This window comes from Amblyomma mixtum, chromosome 9 (assembly GCF_055824585.1).
Source record: "Amblyomma mixtum isolate Tamu chromosome 9, ASM5582458v1, whole genome shotgun sequence".
Taxonomy (NCBI): Eukaryota; Metazoa; Arthropoda; class Arachnida; order Ixodida; family Ixodidae; genus Amblyomma; species Amblyomma mixtum.
The window spans coordinates 40374779-40397552 of record NC_143020.1 but is presented as its reverse complement, the minus strand read 5'-3'; the positions used below and the strand labels follow the sequence as shown (position 1 = coordinate 40397552).

At 44.9% G+C, this 22774-nt stretch overlaps 1 protein-coding gene across 1 annotated transcript in view; it reads right to left on the bottom strand.

The window, feature by feature from the left end:
• Positions 1-624: 624 nt before the first annotated feature.
• The window catches only part of LOC149328818 (uncharacterized), a 70337-nt gene continuing 48187 nt past the window's right edge, over positions 625-22774 (bottom strand). Inside the window, exons 2-3 of the mRNA XM_089559102.1 lie at positions 6597-6638; positions 625-737 (exon numbers count right to left, since the gene is read on the bottom strand). Of these exons, the coding sequence (XP_089415228.1) occupies positions 625-737; positions 6597-6638 (155 nt within the window). The remainder of the gene's footprint in view (positions 738-6596; positions 6639-22774) is intronic.

Sequence of the window (22774 nt, the reverse complement as noted above, 5' to 3'; positions counted from 1 at the left end):
TTCGCTCCTCCTCCAATGCAACCCGGTGCGGTGGCAATCAGAGAGCCAGAGCGGTGGCGGCGGATCTGTATATGTGCACCGCCCGAGCCGAAATTGCCGCTGCCGTTCGCCACTGCGAAATTATCTGCCAGTTCTTTCTTAGCCATGAGCGAGACGACTGATGGAAGTCCTCCGTCTGCTAAAAAAAAAATTCTGTGATAGCGCATACATGTGTTGCTCGATTTCTTTGCCTCAATCTATCGAAAAGGTGAAACAGCTTATTTGCTGCGCTCAAATTTCGCATTAGGAAGTAACGTAATCGTCGGTAATTTTTTTGGTATAAATGTCATGTACTTTTTCCGGAATAAAACAGTTGAAAGTTTGCGCTCCGTCCTGTCTACCTTGTCTTATTGTGTCGTCTTTCTGTGCGCATAAAAGAAATCTGAGTACGAACCAACTAGCCCCACAACGTATAGTACTGAAATAATCACAGCTGTGGAATTTCACTGCTCACGCTTTAATCGTCGTTCTCGCGGTTTCGATCAGCCTACGAACGAGCCGAAGCAGAGTTCGAAACCGGTCGCTTCGGCATGTTAGGGTGCCCCGCGCCAGAGACCTCGGACGCTTCAATACGTGACGCAGGTCTCAGTCGACGCATTCGCAGACGTTGCCCTGGCCGCAGAAGCCGTGCGCTTTGCCTGCGCTTACGCACTGTCGCACGCAGGCGAGCTCGTTGTAAGGGCAGCCGAATCCACGACCTGCAAGCATTAAGAGAGCATTTACGAAGAGCAACAGCGACAACAGGCAGAATAGATCGCGTTCTTGCCTCCACGGGCAATTTAATATTGCTTATTTTGGCGAAATGCTGCTTTTAAAAGCGGGGAGTCAGTAGCGAAAGTTGTCTTCTGACAGCTTGACTACGACATAGGCTCCCGGCCCTAGCATTTCGCGGTAACACAGCTGTTTAAAACATGTGAGATTGCATAGTCTGTAAAACTGCAGGTGACTCACACGATCTTACAATGTCATGGCAATGCAATTATAAACTGGTAAAGAGAGACACTACCTTTGATAAACAGAAGGATCACTTATTTGTATAGAGTTCTCAATGAGAAAAGAAAGAAAGCCGGTTTTCAATGAAGGGAAAGGAAATGCTCCTTGATTTATGATATGACAGTAGTTCAAGAACAGTAATATTTTTATACAATTTAATATGCAATCGTGGTAGATAATTTTTTAGTGTTTCATAACATACTATCTCTGTTATTCTAAATGACAGATTGGCAAAAGTATTTTGTGTTGTATACTTACTTGCGTGTTTCTACATTAAAAACTTGCTCGAGAAAAAATGCTGTGTCAGTAATTTCACGTTTGGCAACACGACATAAGCGAAAGTAATATTATTTAGATGCGGGATTATAATTTTTTCATACACCCGCTTTGGTGGCTCATTGGTCATAGCGCTCGGCTGCTGACCCAAAAGAGGCGGTTTCGATCCCGGCCGCGGGAGTCGAGTTTTGACGGAGGCGAAATTCTAGAGGCCCGTGCACTGTGCGATGCCAGCGCTGTTTGAGGAACCCCAGGTGGTTGATATTTCGGAGCCCTTCACTACGGTGTCCATCATAGCCTGAGTTGCTTTGGTACAATAAAACCCACAAACCAACAAATTTAATTTTGCATATGAGAAAGGGCTTCCTAAGATAATATGTTTTAGGTACGTTTTCAGTAATCCTCCGAAAATCCTGCAAGATGTGTAACTTTTGCAGGTTTTGTTATGGTTAGAAGGACCAGATTAAGATGCGTAATTAAGATGCGAGCAGAACAGCAAACAAAGCACTGAAAGCGCATGTCAGTGTCAATAAATGAGACTAATAATTTGAGCTAATTCTCTTCCAATGTACTTAACGTTGTTATGCTCAGATATTTTTTTAATAAATGAAGTTTTGAGTGATTTAAACACTGAACAACTCCTAGAGGGATGGAGTTGCATTCTATTTACTTTTCTACGTCTACAAAGCTGGCATTCAATCAATCAATCAATCAATCACTTTATTTCAGCTTTTTTTTACAAAAACTGAGGGCGGCAAGAAAAAAGCAGTCATTACGACCGCTTGACAAGCTTCGCCACCCCTACAAAGAGGCAGTTTGGTAGCGACTATGATGGTTACTTCATACACTGGTATTAACGCAAGGTACACGGAAAGACAAGGCATATAAATATATGCACAAAAGGAAACATTTTTTTTTTAAATGCGTGCATAAAAAGAAACTTTTTGTTTTTTTTTAATACATGCATGAAAGGAAACTTTGTTTTCATTTTGCATGGACAAGTAGTAATTCCGCACAACAGAATAAAGGTTTTACACAACATTTACGGTTCAATGCAATAGAATTCTATACATGGGTACGCATACTGTGGGACCTAGCTTGCAAACACATTTCGAATAGCCGAGACAGACATGCTGAGCAACATGTCATAAAAGGGCGTGTTCAAGTATTTGGGAAGAAAGTATTTTAGTGTGGAAAAACCATAGTTTGTTCTGCATCGTGGTAATGAATAGATGATACGCTGTCGTGTCATATACGGTGTCTGATGTGGTGTAAGTGTCACAATGCTAGAAAGAAATGTGTCGTCTTCGGCTATTATTTTTTTATAGAAGGATGCAAACCTGTAATCGAACATTCTTGTTACGGGTATCATTCTGTATTGCTGGTAGATAGGACGTGTCGGAGCATCATACGGTACATTAGCAATTACGCGAAGTATTCTTTTTTGCAGTACTAGAAGCTTCTGGATGTTAGATGCTGTGGTTTGTCCCCATACAAGGAAGCAATACGATACATAAAAATGAAAGAACGCATAGTACAGATTCAGCTTAGTTTTGGCGGGTAAAATATGTTTATTCCGCGAAATTATCTCAATATATCTGGAAAGGGATAGGCACACTTTGCTTACATGAGCGTCCCACGACATAGTAGCAGTAAATACCACTCCGAGTAATGTGAAGGTTTCCACGTACTCAATGGGGGCGTTGTCGAAATAGAGTGGTGGCACACTGCCTATATGCTGCCCCTTCGGATGGAACAATAAAGCTTTAGTTTTTAGTTTGTTTATTTTTAATGAGTTCAAAGATGACCCCTCAGATAATGATGACAAAACTGTATTTGCGGTGCTAGTTAGTTCTTTGATGTCAGGTGAGGACAAAAATAGACTGGTGTCGTCAGCATATATGATGTATTTAACTAAGTTACTGATGTTGCATACGTCATTAATATATATGTTGAATAATAGCGGCCCCAGAAGGCTGCCCTGGGGCACGCCGTTTGTGATTGCTAACAAGTCCGAAGAGCAGTGATTTAAAGCAACATACTTGCGACGAGCACTGAAATACGATTGAATGAGACAGAGGGCGTGGCCACGTATACCGTAGTGGTCGAGTTTTTTAAACAGAGTTTCGTGATTCAGTGTATCGAATGCTTTGCTAAAGTCTACAAAGACGCCTAAGGTGAGGTGTTGAGCTTCGAAGTTATGTAATATGTATTCTTTTTGATCAAGCAGAGCATGCTCAGTTGATCTATGCTTTGTGAATCCATACTGACAGTTGGCTATTACACAGTGCTTCTGTAGGAAATTGTAGTAACGTCGATGCATTATTCGCTCTAGCCCCTTGGAGAAAAAGGTAGTACAGATATTGGCCTGTAATTTCCTAGAACGTTTTTACCACCTTTTTTATAAATAACCACAACTTTGGCCACCTGCATGGCAGCGGGAAAACGTCCTGTGCGAAGCGCGGTATTGTAAATATGTGTAAGGCATGGCACGATGAAAGGTAGTACGTATTTTACAGGTAAACTTTGAATATTACTTGGGTCAAGACTTGTCGCTTGGAAATACCTTGGAAATATTCAGCTTGGAAATACCTTTTGGTTCTGCAAATTTCACTTTAAAACTATTTTTGTTTCTGTCCATTCGTGTAGACATTATAGCCCGTGATTTAATCTTGATACAGTCCCGTTCATTCGTCACCAGAAAAAAATGGGCTGATATCGGTTTGGTTTTTGTTTGTGCCCTTTAACGCTCCAAAGTGACTCAGGCTATGACGGCCGCCGTAGTGAAGGGTTCCGGAAATTTGGACCACGTGAGATTCTTTAACGGGCACTGACATCGCACAGCACACGGGCCTCATCCGCATATATTATGAAATTCAAAAGAAAAAAGCCGACAGGACTGAGTCGTTGATTGCAGGGACTGCAGCGCAGAAGATGACAGCGAGGATAAATGTGAACCGATGTACAGGCAATGCAGTGTCATAGGGAAACACCGAGACACATTAACAAGAGAAATAATAGAAGCTGCTATGATTATTAGACTGCAGGACGAGTGCATAAGCGCACCATCAGTGGCATTGTCCCAGAAAGAGATGAAGTATCTAGAATGTGAAATCTGACACGTGCCGGATAACCGCCGTTACTGTACCCTTGCGCATGCCTACAGCTATTCTTGTATGTTTGTTTTCCCGTTCTGATCGCCAGGTGTATAAAAACCCTACTGGTCTCGAATAAAACTTAGTTGACAGTCAGCGCTGTTGTGTCCCCTTCTTGTTCTGTGCCGTCTTTGCGCTGTAATAATGAATGTAGGTAACCAACTCGCCCAAAATGTTGTATTATGGGACGTTGATGTAAGCATTAAAAAGACAGGTTCCAAAAGACAGAAAGGTACAGTTAAAGAAAAATCTTGCAATGGAAAAAAACTCCAGAGAGTCGCGCAAATTGCGAAAACACATTAAACATGTCTAAAAGAAATGCCCTAATAAAAAATCTAGCACACACACTTTGTGCATTGTTATGCAAAAAATGAGTATTCAGAATTGCAGAACTCTTCATGTTAATTTCTGGTGAGCAAAAAAAAAATGGCTCGCGCAGTGTTTTGGGCTACTCCGCAGCGGAATGCCAAGGTCTACCCTGGGCTCACTTGCAGATACGTGTGTCTGCTGCAGTGCAGGTTATACAGTAGTTTTCAGAACATGTACGATACCTTCAAAGAGGCCGTGAAAGCAGTGAATCTCCTGGGCAATGGCAGAAACGAAAGCTACAAATAGGCTCCTGAGGATTTTCCGAGCTGTCCGAACCTAAATAAGACCAATGGACTTAATCTATTTGCACAATGTTGCCGCTAGCATCTACAGAATCAAGCGTCGACGCTGCGACGCGGTCACTCGTAGAAACTTGAACTTGTTCAGTTTGATAGGCATTCTTCTGTAGAACGCAGTTTAAAATTGCTGCAGCTCTAGTAGACTCCTCTACTTAGATAAGCACCTTCAAAATAGACAACTTGGGCCATATTTGGCAAACTTTTGAGCGAACACTGAGTTCTTCTATGCGACAAAATAACATTGCACAAAATAAACTATTAGCGGTTTCACTCTAAACATTCAGAAGTACTCATTGTTGTTATATTTTATTTATTTATATCCACAAAATAGCCGAGCGCGTGATGAAACTTTTTGTGTCCTTAAAAAAAATGGGGCAAAGCTAATTGCACAACGTTATATATAACCTTTTCACCAGGAATTGACATGTTGAACCTTTCTCTATTGCCGCCGCGGTGGCTCAGTGGCTATGGTGCTCGGCTACTGACCCGAAAGACGTGGGTTCGATCCCGGCCGCGGCGGCTGGAATTTCTTTGGAGGAGAAATTCTAGAGGCCCGTGTACTGTGCGATGTCAGTGCACGTTAAAGAACCCCAGGTGGTCGAAATTTCCGGAGCCCTCCACTACGGCGTCTCTCATAGCCTTAGTCGCTTTGGGACGTTAAACCCCATAAACGAAACGAACGAACGAAACCTTTCTCTATTTTTGCTAACAAACCGTTTTTCTCGTGAACACAAAAAACTTTTTTTCAACACTCTGTTCTTTAGTTCTACTGATTCAACGAGCGATGTTACTGGTCGTATTCAATAAAGACATGAGAGATTCATTGGACCGTTTCTCGTAGTTTTTCTTCTGACATGGCAGTTGCGCGAAACACACACACAGAAGACAGGTTACGGGACGAGCGCAAACTTACAACTGATTTTATTTAAAAAGCAAAGCACATATTTAAAGGAATAGAATATCACTTTGAGCATGCGCATCGAAATTATACATCATGTAGCAATCAGTAGGATACCAAGGTCTGAACTTACATCGTCTTATCGAGAAAGGCTACCTCACTATTGTACAGTGCAACTGAAGAATCACTGATGCATGCTTGTCCTCTTTTCTTTATGAAATACGCTTGCATCACTTCACGTGCGATTGAATCTCGACTCTTGCCCAGAACTCTAATTTCATTAAGCCGTGGCTGACAGTGACTGCAGGACAGCCAATGCTTTGCCAAATTTGATCCCTCCCCCGTTGTTAGCTATAACTCATGTTCCCGTGCACGATCGTTCAACCAGCGTCCAGTCTGGCCTACGTACGTTTTTCCACAAGTCAGTGGTATTTCGTAGGCAACTCCGACGGCGCATTCCGCATTCATTTCTTCCTTATTCATTCCTTATTCACTTATTCATTTCTTCCTGTGTTAAAAGGAAGAGAGACAAAAGAAGGAAATAGAACCGAAATGCCAGGCACTCACGTAGCCTAAGGTGATGGCTCTCTGGGGCAGCGTGCAGGGAGCCTGGAAATACGCAATAATACATCACTTCTTCCCGTAAAGGTCGGAGAGTTTCATGTGCGGCGCTTTGCCTACCCAGTGCGCTGAGGAGGAACTCAGCATGAATCCTGCAGTATTCGCTGCTGGAGGCTTGTAAATTCACACTGTTGCGTCGCTCAGAAAAAATCCAAGAAAAATGCTGTCAGCTTAACCAGTGGCTTGCGCACGCTCGTCATTTTTTGTTTTAGGGTACGCATCGGTCGGGTACTTGCCTGAATCAGTGAGAATTACTTTTCAATATGCGTTGCACCACCATGCTGGAATAAATACATTTCAAAGTTTAAAAAGTGTGCATCGTATGCGATGATGTCGACCAACAAAATACGCTTCTGCAATAGCTCTACTTGCAGCGCTAGCACGACTAAAGTAAACAAACGCGAGACGCGAAACAGTGGTTCTCAATTCTCGCGGGCAAGAGGTGGCGCCGTTTGTATGGAAGCTTCGAAAGGATCATTTTAAAGCTTCTGCTTAAGGCAGTCACGCTAATGTGACTGCATAAAATCGTCGCCAAGCGTAACATCACGTGTGTAAGATGGAAATGAAAACAGCTGAAAAAATGAGTTTAAATTTTGCGAAAAGTTTATTCCGGATTCAAACTCACGAACCTTGGGTGTCTAGCAATTCATGCTGCCAACTAAGCTATTTAGGCCAGTTCATTTGGACGAAGTTCAACGGGGTGATGTGGGTATGGTTTTGGCTGAATTTGAAGCTTGACAGTGAGGTGTTACGTAATTGCTAATTTTGTGAGGCCAACCTTAGACTTAAATCAACCAGATGACTAGGCAGGCTTTTGTTTAGGGTACTCGACAATAGAAGTATTCAAGAAATCAATCATGTGATAGTGAAATGCGCAGAGTATAACCAACCCCGACATGCAGCCGTCATAGATTAGAGAAAGCATTCGACTCAGCAGAAACCTCGGAAGTCATGCAGGCGTAGTGGAGTCAGGGTGTAGAAGAGCCACATGTAAAAATACTGAAAGATATCTATAACAGCTGCACAGCTACTATAGTCCTACATAAAGACAGCAACAAAATTCCAACACGAAGGGCGTAAGGCAGGGAGGCATGATCTCATCTATGCTATTGACCGCCTGCTTACAGGAAATATTCAGACGCCTGGGTTGGGAGCAGTTGGAGATAAGAGTTAATGGAGAATACATAAGTAATCTGCGATTCGCTGAGGCCATTTCCTAGCCAAGCAACTCAGGGGATGAAGTGCAAATCGTGATCAGTGAGTTAGACAGGCAGATCAGAACAGTGGGGCTAAAATTTAACATGCAGAAAACCAAAGTAGGGTTCAACTGCCTAGCAAGGGAACCGGAGTTCACAACTGGTAGCCAGGTGCAAGGAACACGTATGCTTAGGGCAGGCAGTGACCGCAGGTCCGGATCACGGAGAATTAACTAGAAGATTAAGAATGGGTCTGGCGCATTTGACAGGTTCTTTCAGATCATGTGTGACAGCTTACCACTATCACTCAAGACAAAAGTATTTAGCAGTTGTATTTTACTATGACTGTCAGTTTACCACTATCCCTCATGAGAAAAGTATATAACAGTTTTATTTTATCATGAGTGACAGTTCACCACTATCCCTTAAGAGGAAAGTATATAACACTTATATTTTACCATGAGTGACCGTTAAAAAAATATCTCCAAAGAGAAAAGTATATTGTCACGTTGTAGTGACGGCAGTCCAGCGGTCAGGAAGACAGCAACAAAACTTGCAAACGAAGCTCTTTATTTTGGCTGAGTTGCGCCCGCAGAAGTACTGAATCACTCGGCGGCGTCGTAAGCAAGAAACGTGCTCGTCAGTCGTCGAACTACGAATGCCCGCCGCTCGAGGCATCGCTCAATTTGAAGCCGGGAAGGAAACTTCCAGATAACAGGTCAAGATCATCTACAGTCATCTGGAAAAACGTAGATGCAGCTCTTCATGGCTGTGATCAATCGAGATTAGTCCGGTCGCTTCTTGCGTCACGAACAAAAATGATAACAGCCCTTTCCTGCGGCCTTCAGCGCGAACGAACGGCCACTACAGTGATACGTGGCAATATACTATCTGTATGTCACCATGAGTGACAGTTTACCACTATCCCTCAAGAGGAAAGTATATAATGGTTGCATTTTACCAGTGCTGACCGATGGGGTAGAAACGTGGAAGCTAACGAGAACGGTTCAGCTTAAGTTAACGACAACGCAGAGAGCTGTGGAAAGAAAAATTAGAGGTTAAACATTACGAGACAGGAAGAAGGCATGGGTCACAGGACCAACGCGGGTTAATGACATCCTTCTTGAAATCAAGGGAAAGAAATTGGCTTGGGCAGGGTATGTAATCATGCAGACCAGGACCGGACATCATGCAGACCAGGACCGAAGTTGTTGCGGTAATTGGCAAGAGTTGCAACGTGGTTGAGCGCGAAAAGAGACTATATTTTTGAGCTCAGAGAACTGCTAGCACGTTTTCTGCCAACGCTGCGCCGCGAAAAAAATTATCTTGCTGCGAAGACCAGCAAGGTTTGGTACAGCGAGGTCAACAGGCGGCAGTGGCCAGCGGAGTCCTGGACTGAGGGCAACCGACCATTGATTAGAGGTGGACGACGTCGACAGAGAAGATTCCTGGATATATAACCAAGGAGAGAACATCTCTGAAGGTGCTCCAAAACCGCAGGAAAACGCACTAAAATAGAGTAAACTTTTCCCTTCCTTCCTCTTGAAGTAATCCTAGTCTCATTTTTTTACAAGCAGCAGAAGATTGGGTTGGCCGCTTGTTTTAAACAAAAACTTTTAATCTGACTGTCCAGTAGCTGCATTTGCTTTGGTTGTGGTATAGTTTTAAAGTTTTTTGCGCTTTGATTTTGCCATGTATTCTTAAGGTTTAGCACTACTTTTGCTAATAAGTCTTCATCGATTTCTTGATGAGGCAGTTATTTTATGCCTCGTTTGAAAAAAAAAACAACTAGCTTGATTAGCCTGATACGTACGTGGTTGCGTTTCCTGCTTTGGGACCATTACAAACGTGTTTTTCAGAATGTACAAACACATATGTCACCTGTGCATTCAAATAAGCGGTTGGCAGTGAGCACTCTTGTGTTTTCTTGTTGGCGTCTCATTTTTAGCTGTATTGGGATGCACTACACCGGTGGCCATGCTTTTAAGGAAAAAAAACGCTGCTGTAACTCAAAATACCTATTTCAATAATTGATGTTCTAGGCTACACATCTCGCATATCAATGACACAAGGAAAAAGGAATTGCAAGGAAATGAGGCCCGGCGGCTAATCAGGGAATAACAATGTAATAGAGCAGTTACCGAAGCTGTCTGAACAATGTAGCAAATGTGCCCGACAAGCCCTGCGACCGAAAGCGTAGGAAAGGGTCAAACAACCAGTGAAGTAGGAGACCGCTGTGTGCCTGGCGGGAATACGTCAGCGAGTGCGCAGCGTTCGAAAAGCGAAGTGCCATGGCTCGGTGTTTAGTTTATGCTTTCAAAAAATCAAGCATTGGAAGATTTACCTTCGGCAAGCCCAAATCTGCCCTTAATAAACATCGTTTTTCACGAAAGCAAAATGCGTCTGTAAGATACAAATCGGGCAATGAGTGACATTCAAGAGGAGCCAAAATTGTTGCGACAAAAGTGCATTGCTGCCGTAACGAAACAGTTTTGTAATATATTAATGTACAAGTACAGTTTTAATTGCTTTGAATAAACCTGTAAACACCGATTTGAGCTCAACAGTTTAGACACCTTCGATGAACGGATTAATTTGGTCGACGTCCTGTTTGAATCAAATCGGTGGCTGGAGCCGCCTTGTAAATCCAATTTATCCATGGTAAAACAGCGCGGAAAAAACACGAGGACGGAACAAACACGACAACACGAGCGCTGCTACTTACCATGGATAGTAATAACCAACTTGCCCACCTTTCTGTACTTCTAAATCCAATTTATGCTTCGGCATATTAGTTAATGCCCAAGTCCATGGGTTATAGTAGCTGAAAAAAAATCCTTGCTTAAAAACTGTCTTACCTTGGGTAACACCTGCGTTTAGTGCTCACTTATAACTGATCCTACGCTTGTCCTGGCACTGTTCTGAGTGATTTATGATATATTTGTTTCATCGGTCATGGGGGCTCATTGGCTGCTCATCGTAAGGTCACGGGTTTGATATTGACTGCGGCGGCTGTATTTCAATGAAGGCGAAATTCAAAAACGACATTGTGCTCAGTGATGTTATCGCACCTTAAAGAACATCAGGTGGTCTAAATTAATCCGTACAGCCCCTCGTAGCCCATGAGTCGTTTCAGGGCGTTGAATTCCACAATTTTGTTTATATCGCACGTTTTTGAAACTTTCAGTCCTAACTTGGTTGTTTGCCATCATAAGCTTTATAAGTCTTTTCGTCTAAGATATAAATCCAACATCAGCAGTATGATCTTGTCAATATTTATGTTCACGTATTCCTCAGGGTGCAGTCGGGACCACTTCTCTAATTTGCGGTTGATGTATAGTCTTTTGGGCACCGGTAAGTAACTTGGTTTCTGAACTACCATGCTTCTGAAAATCAGCGGCAGTGGGGCATAGAGATCGTTTCACATCGTAACAATTTAAATCTGGACATTGGTGGTGGTAGGATGACGGTTTGGTCGGCGGCTGAAATATGTTTCAGCCCTTTTTCTGCTTAATGGCTCACTGGATGGTCAGAGGGCCCTAGCAGTTAGAATTCTGTGGCGATTCTTTGTACGCATGCTTAATACTGAAACCATGCTTACTATCTTTTTGTAAGAAGGATTTACAACTCCCCCCTCCAGGAGAAGAAGGTGTAACCTCTTGAAATGTGTAGACTGATGCGGTGTTTATTTAACAAGCCTCCACTACGCATCAGGTTCGTAAGCTCAGCAGAACTCCCGTGGTTCCTCATTCGGGTTTCGCACGCCCTAACAAAACAGCAGGCGTATTCTGCGTGAACAGATACAACAGAAGCGAGAGGGGTAAATGGAGGCCCAGTACGTTGGGAAGGTAGCGCGGACTGGTGTTGCTAAGATTGCCCTGGGGTTTTCGTCCAACTTTAGGCAGGACTTGCCGACTGGGCCGTCAAGCGACAAGTCGGTGCGGAGCCGTGCTCGTCTGCCTCATGGACAGCATAATAGCTGGATCTAAATGGCTGGGAAGTTGCAGCGATGTCAAGTCAGGTTGTTCCCAAAAACTCGGTTTCCTAGCGCGTCCAGGAAAATCTTTCTCCCGATGGCTTCGACAGCCTCTCCCGTTGTTCTCTCCAACTGCGTCTCTGGAATTCAGGCCTATCTGTATTTCCGCTGCCTATCATTACCCCGATTTCCTCTTCCTGTCTCTTGAGCTTGGCGCATGATAGCCTTAGCCGCTTATGCGCCATTAAACACAACACACAAGATCTTCTTTTCCCATGACGTCGAACCGATCCTTTTTTGTTGCTTCCTATTTATTTACCAAAAGCGCCATGTGTATCATAAGAGCGGAAGGTGGGGGATGGGCGAAACTGTAAAAAGTACTAGAAAATACAATATAATGTCCATGTGCAACAATCAAAGCAAGAACCATCACAAATTTGCAGCAAAGGTTTCATTGCCTAAAATATTAATGACCACTGATGAGATAGCATTTCAATCGCGCACAGCTCTCGGAAATAATGCATTTTTAAACATCTGAGTTTTACATTTGAATTATTTAACTTCGCTTTCGTAGTAGACGCGCTTAGATCTACGATATTACGATATTGTAAATGTCACTTTCCAAACCATAACGGGAAAGAAATTCCTAGGTGTTGTTAGCTCTCAGTACCTTGGAGCAAAGACACACGTACGCAACATATCCAAAAAGCAATGCGCTGGCTTCTGTTTCTTAAACGCGTCTTACGTTTTTCTACTTCCGAAACAAAGGTGTTCGAGTACAAAGCTCTTGTTTGACCAATCTTAGAATACTCGAACATCATTTGGCTTAAGTACGCAGAAAATGAAACAGTTATGCTCGAATCAGTGCAACGAAAAGCGGTTCGTATTATCTAAATAAATACCAGCGCACAGACTCTCCCAGGGAACTGCTTATCCGAACAGGCCTAGCCATGCTAGCAAGCCGCGCAACCTTACACAGACTGAAGATCTTGTACTTGCTAATTCATAAAGTGTTTAACATGAATGCTACTGCATTTGTCACTTTCAGCCATTCCAGGGGAGCCCGCCATAAGCACGAATTTACGCTTGAAGAGTACACTTGTGCAACAATGCAGGCGGAATTTCAATGGAGGCGAAATTCTAGAGGCGCGTGTGCTGTGCGATGTCAGTGCACGTTAAAGAACCGCCAGGTGGTCGAAATTTCTCGAGCCCTTCTCTACGGCGTCCCTCATAGCCTGAGTTGGTTTGGGACGTTAAACCGCAATGCCTAACCTTACTTTTCTTTTTTCCCGCGGGCAATACGCGAATGGAACTGTCTAGATAAGTTGGTTGCTTCACAGCCTTCACTGGAAATGTTTGTACAGTTTGCCAAGATAGCTGTGCTATAAACAAGCCAAAAATGATTATCGTGTTCGGTATCATGCCTTAGATTTTGTTTGTAAAAGACTGCGGGGAGATGTTCCTTTTTATTTAATTATTTATTTTTTCCACTGAATGTAGGTATGCCTGATTGCATTCAGCTCTTCTACATCAACATACTCCTGTAACAGTTCCAATTAGGAACTGAGAGTATATTAAAATAAATAAATAAATAAATACGCAAATAAATAAATAAATAAATAAATAAATAAATAAATAAATAAATAAATAAATAAATAAATAAATAAATAAATAAATAAACGTGTTAACTAACTAAACGTGTTAAATTTGGACTCGGTTGCAAGCTCAAACGTCGTTCTGTCGCCATGTTAAACAAACGTTTCTGCAGCCTCTAATAAAAGAAAGTGGTGCCATAGCAGCACTTTTGAGTAGTCGTTTTAATGCAATGACTGTGTGCAGAGGTATCTCTCTGGAGTCAGTATATTAACATTATCCTATTTCACAAGGCGACCGGCCGGCTGCCTATGAGGCCACGCTATGGGATTAACAGCGACGTCACCACAACCAGTCGACGGCATTGGCTAGAGGGCCCCATTTGGTGGACGTTCATTGCTGTTTTGAGAACAGTGTGCTGCCGCCATCTTCAGTTTTGCTTAACGGCATTATTTTGTATTTGTATTGATGGCAAAGGGAAATGCCAATCACAGTCTCCTAGCAGCCAGTGGCAGGTGGTAACCCGTCACCGGGCTACGAACTTAGTATTCTGCCTCGGATATAACCAGGCTTAATGCCATCTCGGATATAACGAACTTTCTTGTTCTAACCTCGTATATAACGAGGTTTGGTGTGTTGACCTAAGATATATATAACGCAAATTTGTGCGTCAACCTCGGATATAACACAAACTCGTGTGTTACCTCGGATAAAACGAATCTAAATATGCCACCTCAGATATAACAGACTTCTGTGTCTGAAGCTCGGATGTAAAAACCTTAGTGTGTTGACCTCGCATATAACGAACCTATGTGTACCACCTCGGACTTTAGTGTGTGAATCTCAGGTATAATAAACGTCTGGCTGCTAACGCATTCAAACGATCCACCGAAGATGACCTAGAAGTTTTTAAATTTTCTGTTTGTTTTTTTTACTTGGCTTTCTAATTGCATTCAGAGCTCCTATTTTTTTTTTTCAAGTGAGAACTACCACCTGGTTCTACTTGGCTCTCACTTAGCCGCGGTTGGCCGTGTGGCTGTGGACTGCTGACTGAGGGCCACCGCGAATGAGCACCCAGTAGCCAAAAGAGTGCAAGCGCAGGATTTACCGAAGCTGTACTCAAGGCATTGGTTGTTAACTGGGTAGAACCGTGAACGTTGCCTCTAAAACGTTAAAACAAGATTTAGTGCGACTCCGTGCTGCACCTCCTGACGTGCAAGAGACTGCTTACTGTAGGAACAGCCTTCGTCAAACGTTTGGAGCCCAGGGGGTTTGCTTCTGAGCCTCACTGTGTGGTTCGTGATGCATCTCCAGCGCTCCAAATTTCATCTGGGTAAGAAGATTTCTGGCTCTGCCTTCTCTAATGGGTAGGACTTCCCAGAATGCTTCAGTAGTCCCACTACAAGGCTAAGAAGTACACCACCTGGGCTCTAAACTTTTGACAAAGACTGTACCTCACTATAACACCCATTCACTCTATAAAAGGAAATCGAACCACCGAGCTGCTCGGCCTCACCTGAAACAAGCACAGTCAGCAATAGGAATAGGACGAGAGCCATCGTAGCTGCAGCGAGCTGCCACGCAAGTTTCTGCCTTATACCGAGTGCGTGTCGCAGCGCCCGCTGAGCCGCCCCTCCTCATATGCGACCAAAAGAAGGAGGGTGAAACAAAATACACTTGTACGCCGCAATTTGCTCTCTGACGTGCCACGAGTCGCGCGTGTCGTAAAGCCCTCCCCCACTCCCCTCTCCGTCGCTTTCCTCCCCAGCGCCTTCCGTTAGTTCACTCCCGGCCACTTAGCGCACGCCGAGAGAAAGCAGGTTGCGGCTGCTCTCCTTGGTGCGCGGTGCTGGCACGCCGTCTCTTTAGGCTGGGACATGCGTCACGCGTTTTTTACTCGTTCGTAAGCATGAAACGCGCGAACGCCAAGTCAGCCACCTTCCAAACCGAGCTGTCGCGCCCAAGAACGCTCAGTGAAGGAATGTTCTGTTTTTTTAACGAAGGAAAGGAGTCCCAGGCTTCACTGGCTAAATTGGTAAATTGCATTCTAAGACGGATTGCCACTGATCCAACACTGAAAAGAAGCATTTGGGCTCCAGGCCACCAGGGCTTACGAGGTAATAAGGAAGCTGACGCGGCTGCCCGAGCGCTTATTCACCGGGCTCCTCATCCCAGCTTTGAGGAAAGGAAATGGCGCAGTATCTGTTCACATATCTCGGCGGACACCTGAACCGCGCCGTAAGGGAAGGGAGGAAGGTAGGAGTGAAAGAAGAAAGAAAGATAGAGGTGCCGTAGTGAAGGGCTCCGGAAATTTCGACCACCTGGGGTTCTTTAACGTGCACTGACATCGCACAGCACATGGGCGTCTAGACTTTCGCCTTCATCGAAATTGAGCCGCCGCGGCCGGGATCGAACCCGCGTCTTTCGGGTCAGCAGCCGAGCGCCGTAACCACTGAGCCCCCGCGGTGCATCTTGCGTTTCGCTTCCATCGAAACGCAGCCGCCGCGGTCGGGTTCGGGTAGTTCTCGATATCGAACCGTTGACATTCTATGTGGGGGTAGTGAAAGATGTGCGCTACATGCGTTGGCATTGGCAACGTTGTGCCAGAAACGCGGATTTGAAGCCGTAGACCGGCGGCGTTCGTTATGCGCATTGGCGTTGGTGTTGACAATGCTTTACGATCATTTTAAGGAAAGAAAGTGCGCATAACTGGCTCCCTGGGCCATTGGACACCTGAACCCGCTTATAGGTAGGAGGGGTGATGAGAGGGAGATGTGGGGTGCAGGTATTGAAGACTTTGTGCCAGAAAGGCGGTGGTGTCGGTGTTCGTTGTGTTCATTGGCGTTGACGTTGACAACCATTTAAACTCCGCTCATTATAAGGAAAGGAAGTGCGCATAGATGGATGCCTGGGTTAGTGGACACTTGAATCGCGCTTATAGACCTTTTTCAGGTGCCCGCGGCCATCGTTCGACAGCAGCGCCGTCTTGCGTCTGGCCGATTTCTCCACCATGTAGGCTTGGGTGACTGCCGCTGCAATACAGGCAGCGAGTACTCGCCGCGCTGTTCAGCCTTATCCTAGTGTTCATTTTTGCATGATTTTGACCTGCAAAGTGTAGCACTGTATGCACTGAGCAACTGCGAACAAAATGGCCCGTGCACCGGCGAGCGGCGACGCGGATGTTTCCCTGAAAGTTGTGTCGAAAATTGGCATTGGAGGTGAGCTTCTACGCAAGTATTTAACGGCTTTCTCGTATCTATAATGGAGACATTTATTAATGCGAGCACGAAACCTGCGGGGCGCTTATATGTAGTAGCTATAATTATAAAAGAAAAACCGCTACGTTCCGAGCTAACCGCAGTGCTGCTGTCAAGCGCTCAAGCGGTCTGCTCTGCGTTGCGCCGGTGACACAAACAGATTGAAACTGCGTTCGGCCGCGTCTTTCACTACATTTTCCCTCTGCACTGTCCTAAAAAACGGTACTTTCTGTAGTGCTACATGGAGAAGGCCTCGCTGGAGCGCATAAGCGCACAGAATTATGTTGCGGCTTTTGCATTTGCATAAACTTCTTGATTACTTCGTACTAACGGTAAAATAACTGGTGAAGCTTGCAAAACAGAGGAAACTGCATTTGGAGCTTCGCGTCGTCTGACATTTCGCTAAACTCGGAAAAAGATGTAGTAGAGAGGCATCTGGCCTTCGAACGTGATGTAATTTATACACTCGAAACTGGCGCACCTGCTGTGACAGTTCCTGAGGGGCGTTCCTCCTTGGTCCGTCTCGGATGCGGCCGCTGATTAATGCCGAAAGAGCGAGAAAGCGCGTGTGTGTGGTCGGGTGGGCACTGCGTGCCTGCTGATTGCACGTCCATAATGGGCACATTTTTTTTTAACAATCGTCACTTTGCATTATGGCTTCAGTTGAAAATAGTATTTGGTCGAAGTATGAGGTGTCACGATGCAAGGTGGACAGGGCAAAGCTGCGGCCTTCAGTTTTTTAAGACCTGCTGGTTTATCAGATATTTACTGCAAGCAAACAACTGTGGCATTTGTGCAATGCATCATGGCTTTCAAGTACTGTCAAATAGCTATGTTTACAGTGCCGTTGTCGTTAATAATCAGTCGCCAGTGTCGGCAGTTATAACAGAAATGTTTCACGTAACCCGCAGTGCTGCTGCATCATTTCCCCGAATTATTACTTATGTTTTGATTTTGCAAGGGTCACAGACGACACATATCTTAGCGACATCAGCAGTAGGTGCTCGCGTGTAAGGTATGTGTAGCTAAAACAGCCCGCAACCGCACTGCGCCATGGCTCTCTGTGTTCTTGACACTGCTCCGCTTCAAGCCGCCCTCGCTTCCCGTAGTTGTTTGAACAGCAGACGACTGCTCAGTGGTTTCCCGAAGACCTCGTTTCACCTTTAATCGCACATAGACTCAAATTGGGCTACTACAGCTAAGCAACCGCATACAGTAAACACGAAGAACCGCAGAGAACGCACGGGACACACGGACACCGCCTTTCCGAACCACGCAGAGAGGAGGAAAGCAACATGGCGGTTTCTGGCGCGCTGGGAGCGAGGCTAAAACTGAAAAAGGTGTATAGGTATTTGGGGTGATGACAGAGAGATGTGGGCAGCATGCGTGAGTGCTGACAATAGTGAGCGAACTCACGCGATCAACCATTAACTGCCACCTGCTAGGGTGGTAGGGTGGGTGGGGACTTTAATGTAGATATAGAGACAAACACGTATTTCTTACCACTTATGCGGGAGAACATCCCATTGCTCTCGCTCTTAACACCCCCCATGGCTGTTACAACTTCGGGAATACTTGTGCAGACCTCGTCTTTGATAATCAGGCATTGATGCAGCACGTCCAGCATATATCCATCTATTTCTCCGTCCACAAAGCTTCCTTGATGACAATCAAGGACTGTTAGTGGAGTGTTTCTTGAAAAAAATATATGTGTGACAAATAACAAGTTGTCTGTAATTCTACACACACATCTTGCTCGAATTCTGTGCTACGATCAATGGAAAAGCTGAAAAAACTGATGAGCTACGCTGAAATTTCGCATTAGCAAGTAACGTAATCGCCGGCAATTTTTTCGCGTTGTTTTGCGAAAGTTGCATCTGTACCAACTTGCGCAACTTAACATTCTACTTAAACAAAGACGCGCAGCAAGATTAGGATACCGGGCAATGCGTTATAAAAGCGCAGCTGACTTTCGCGATTTCTGGCAGTGAATTAATAAGTTTAGTTCTTATTTATAAATTTTTTACGCTATTGATCGCAGTAGGACCTTGTCGGCGCTGCGCTTCTGCGTCGGCAGCTTTCACAGCTCGACTTCGGCGCGCTAGCGCTGCGTCTCTGCTGCGCGCTGTGCGTTTTCCAATACCGAGCATCGCAAAAATCCTCGCAGGTGTTTACAGCAGGGAGGCACTAACGTTTTACCAACTATTGTAATCATGTACCCTTCCCGCCTTATTTGACGGTTCCCACTGACTTCTGCCGCGGCTTTAATTGTCATGTTATTTTATTCATTTTTATTATTCTCAGTTTTCCATCTCCCGAAAACTGAAACGACAGTGACAAAAGGCACGGCGTACCTGAGTAGGTCACTAAATCTTGAGCCCAGTCCGGGAACAGCACCATTTTTTTGTTAGAAAAACGAATAGCATGCACATAAAAACAGAGAATTCCAATGCAGCAAATAAAGTACAGCTCTAATATGAGAAATTAATATTAAAATGCACATAATACACGAATTAGGACAGCAGATCTTTATCACAAGAAGGGATCGAAGGCGATATAATGTAGAGGTCACAATGGTTAAGAGAGCTATGAATCAATGTCAAGCAGAGAAACATCGCTGTACTAAGCATTTAATTACATCGTTATGCTTATAACACCAACACTGAGGATCCGAGAGGTGTTTCCAAGTGTTTGATGGCCTCTTAAGGCCACGTGCCCCACTCGGCAGTTGTCGTCAGGGCAGAACACGTGAGGTTGGTCACGTGTTCGGGTGCATCGTCGACGCAGCTGAGCGGTGTGTCGGTGAGGTGGGAGCTAGTTTGGAGTTTGCTTGCGTTGAGTGAATAAGATGGAGAGGAGGCCGGGTTCATAATATTCTCAGATACCTCGGAAATTGGAGAGACCTATGGTCTGGGGCACTGGGATTGGAATGGCCGTCTCTTCCCCAGAGGCCTGGTTTAAAGTATATTGTCACGTATTGTCACGTATATTGTGACTGCTGTCCGGCGAAACTCGAAACGAAACTCTTTATTTGGGCTGACTTGCGCCCGCAAAGAACTGAATCACTCGGCGGCGGCGTAGCAACAAGCGTGCTCGGCGGTCGTCGAACAGAATGCCGGCCGCTGTCGGCCGTGCTCTTTTTAAAGCTGATAGCGAACATTCTAGATACAGCTAGGAAAGTTACTAGAACACTGGCCGCATTTGTTTTTCCAGTCCCGGACTACTTGCTGACAGGTCTCGGCTTCCGCTCTGACAGGAAACAGCCTCATGGTCACATGACATACTTGCCATAGGCTGATTTCGAACTCGGCGCCAGAGCCGGGCTCCTCCTCGGTTACCGTACAAGGACGCTGTCATCTGCTAGCAGACGACGCAAGCCACGGCCACCACGACGCCGAAGCAACGCCGTGCGCTTGATCATGATACTGAGTCGGTTTAAAGACTCTACTGTCAGCTTAGCGTAGGTGCATTACAGAACTCAGCTTCGGAGGTATGCTCGCCGCTACTGCTTGCGGCGAAGTTCGCACAAAGTAGCCCAACTCGTTGCGGATCGGCAGATAGACGAAAGCCTTCGCAAAAATGTTGACAACAAGCTCTATAGCTGCTCCAGTATACGAGTGGTTCATCTGCGATGCTTTCAGGTAAGCGTACAGACAGCAAGTCGCAAAACAAGCGAACGAGAACCTCTTGACGACACGAGCAAACAATACGCGCTTGCAGCTTCGAACGCGCGGCCGTGTGCGGTGGATTTCAAGAAAATAAACGAAGATGCAAGAACAAAAAGTATGGCGATGGCTCAGAGAGCAGCTACGGAGCTCATGTGAAGGTTTAACGCATGATATCGACCTCCAGGAACACGAAAAATACTCAAAATGCACACGGTGCCAGCGCGGCGCGCAGCTATCGTCTGCTGCCTTCTCAGCAGCCCCAAGCAGCCCGCGGACTGCCATAGGCTAAAAACGAACGCGTTGCTATGGCGATGCAGGCAGGTAGGCGGAGCTTTCTGGCTGCCCGAGAAAAACAAATACCGGACTCGAGTCCGCAAGTAGTCCCGGACAGTCCGGGACTGAAAAACAAATGCGCCCACTGGCGCAAAGTAGAATCGGCTCCGCCTGGATGCGATCAAGCGAGATAAATCTAGGCGCGTCTTGCGTCAGAAATGAAGCGGTAAAGCGGCGTGTCGGCAGCCTTGAAGCATGAACAAACAAACACTACAAACAAACGCTACAAATATTCGCGGCAATATCAGCTCAGCCCATGAGCTAGCGTTCTTTCGTCATTTATTGATACCTCAAATGACCTATTTGGTGTATGACTGAAGAGTAGGCTGTTAACGCTTGTTCATGATCTTTTTGATGAATGTCGAAGTGTGCTGCATGATTGTTATGAACTGCGTTGGCAGGAAGGTGATTCTGGGCTGTTTTTGCCTGGACAAAGTAAGCGTTAAGGTGGACGGAAGAAGTTCCATATAGGGTGCACTCGTTTACTAGGAATAAAGCGGTGGGAAACATGGTGAGCACAAGTTCCAAGTGGTCGGTGGTAAAATGTATTGGTTGGTCAGGCTACGAGGGACACCGCAGAGAAGGGCTCCGGAAATTTCGACCTCCTGGGGTTTTTTAACGTGCACTGACATCCCACAGTACACGGGCCTGTAGAATTTCATCTCCATCGAAATTTGACCGACGCGGCCGGGATCGAACCCGCGTCTTTCGGGTCAGCAGCCGAATGCTGTAACCACTGAGCCGCCGGGGCGGGGAGTAAAATGTATGAAAAAGACTAAGTACAGCGCTTTTACGACTTGAATCGAGGGATAAAACATTGGATTCCTCACACCCGTACTAACTATGGCCGCCAAATGCTGATGTACACACTACCACATGCTCTTAACTCTTCTGATAACACCTCCAAGTCACCTCCAAGACATTAACACTTACAATTATGAACCCGCAATGTTAGCCCTATCACTTAACATGTTTTTATGATTATGTAAAGCCGTCGCCATATATATATTGCTTTTCTTTATATCGCTATCACTTTTTGTCCCCTGCTGTATTGCTTTGTGAACGGGGTGCTAGCCTTTGTCAAGCCGTTACAGGCTTTTTGCTAGCACCACGTTGCATCACGAGTTCTGTAAGATCATTGTTGATGCTAAATAAATTTGAATTTGAATTTGAATTTAATTTAAAACATTAGTGACACTAGAATTAAAGGAATAATCAGAGTGAATGAACCTTGCTACACGATTTTTGATAGATTTTAGGGTGAGAGAAAAACCTCACTGCTGAGGGTTTCAAACTGAACATTTGTATTCTAGCGTGGCATGAACGAATGTTCAATTGGTCACTATTGTTTTAGAGAGGGGGGGGGGGGGTGTTAGCCGCAGGTTACGGCACAAAAAAAAACGAGAAAACAGTGGGCGTATTCAGTTGTGTTAGAATTGATCATGACACCAAGATATTTACTAGTGCCAACTGCAGAAATTTCAGATCAGGAAAATCAGTATCGCGCGAAAGATAGGATTGTCAACGGTTCAATGTAAATAATTGGGTTTTAATAATGTTTCTAAGAATGAGACATTTGCTGCGCGAAGAATCAGTGCAGTTCAGGTTAACATGTAAGAAAAGTAAGGTATCATTGCTGTGAGTAGTAGGTCAGTAGACCACGAAGTCGTTATGAAATAATCGCATGTTCGAAATCATAAGAGGAGGCACATGATTATTGTAAATGAGAAAATGTGAAGGGCCTAGTACGATACCTTTTGGCGCAGCAGAGACAACGTGGGTCAGAGGAAAATACCCATTAGCGCATACAAACTTTCGCCATTAGTTAGGAGGCTACGTACAAAATTGATAACAGAGGCTTTTTACATAGTGGAGACAGGGCATCAAGGCAAAGTTTGGTTTCTGTGGTACTCTCGACGACGAGATGGGTTAGAAAATTTTGCGCAGTTGCAGAAAATTTCCATAATCCAAGCAGACAGTAAACGGTCAAAGAAACAGCTGTAAAAAGCGCAAGAAGAAACCTATGAAACACAAACTCTCTTGAAAATATCTAAAAATTAACCCATCCGGACATTTGGAATCTCCCCAGGAGGTGCTCATT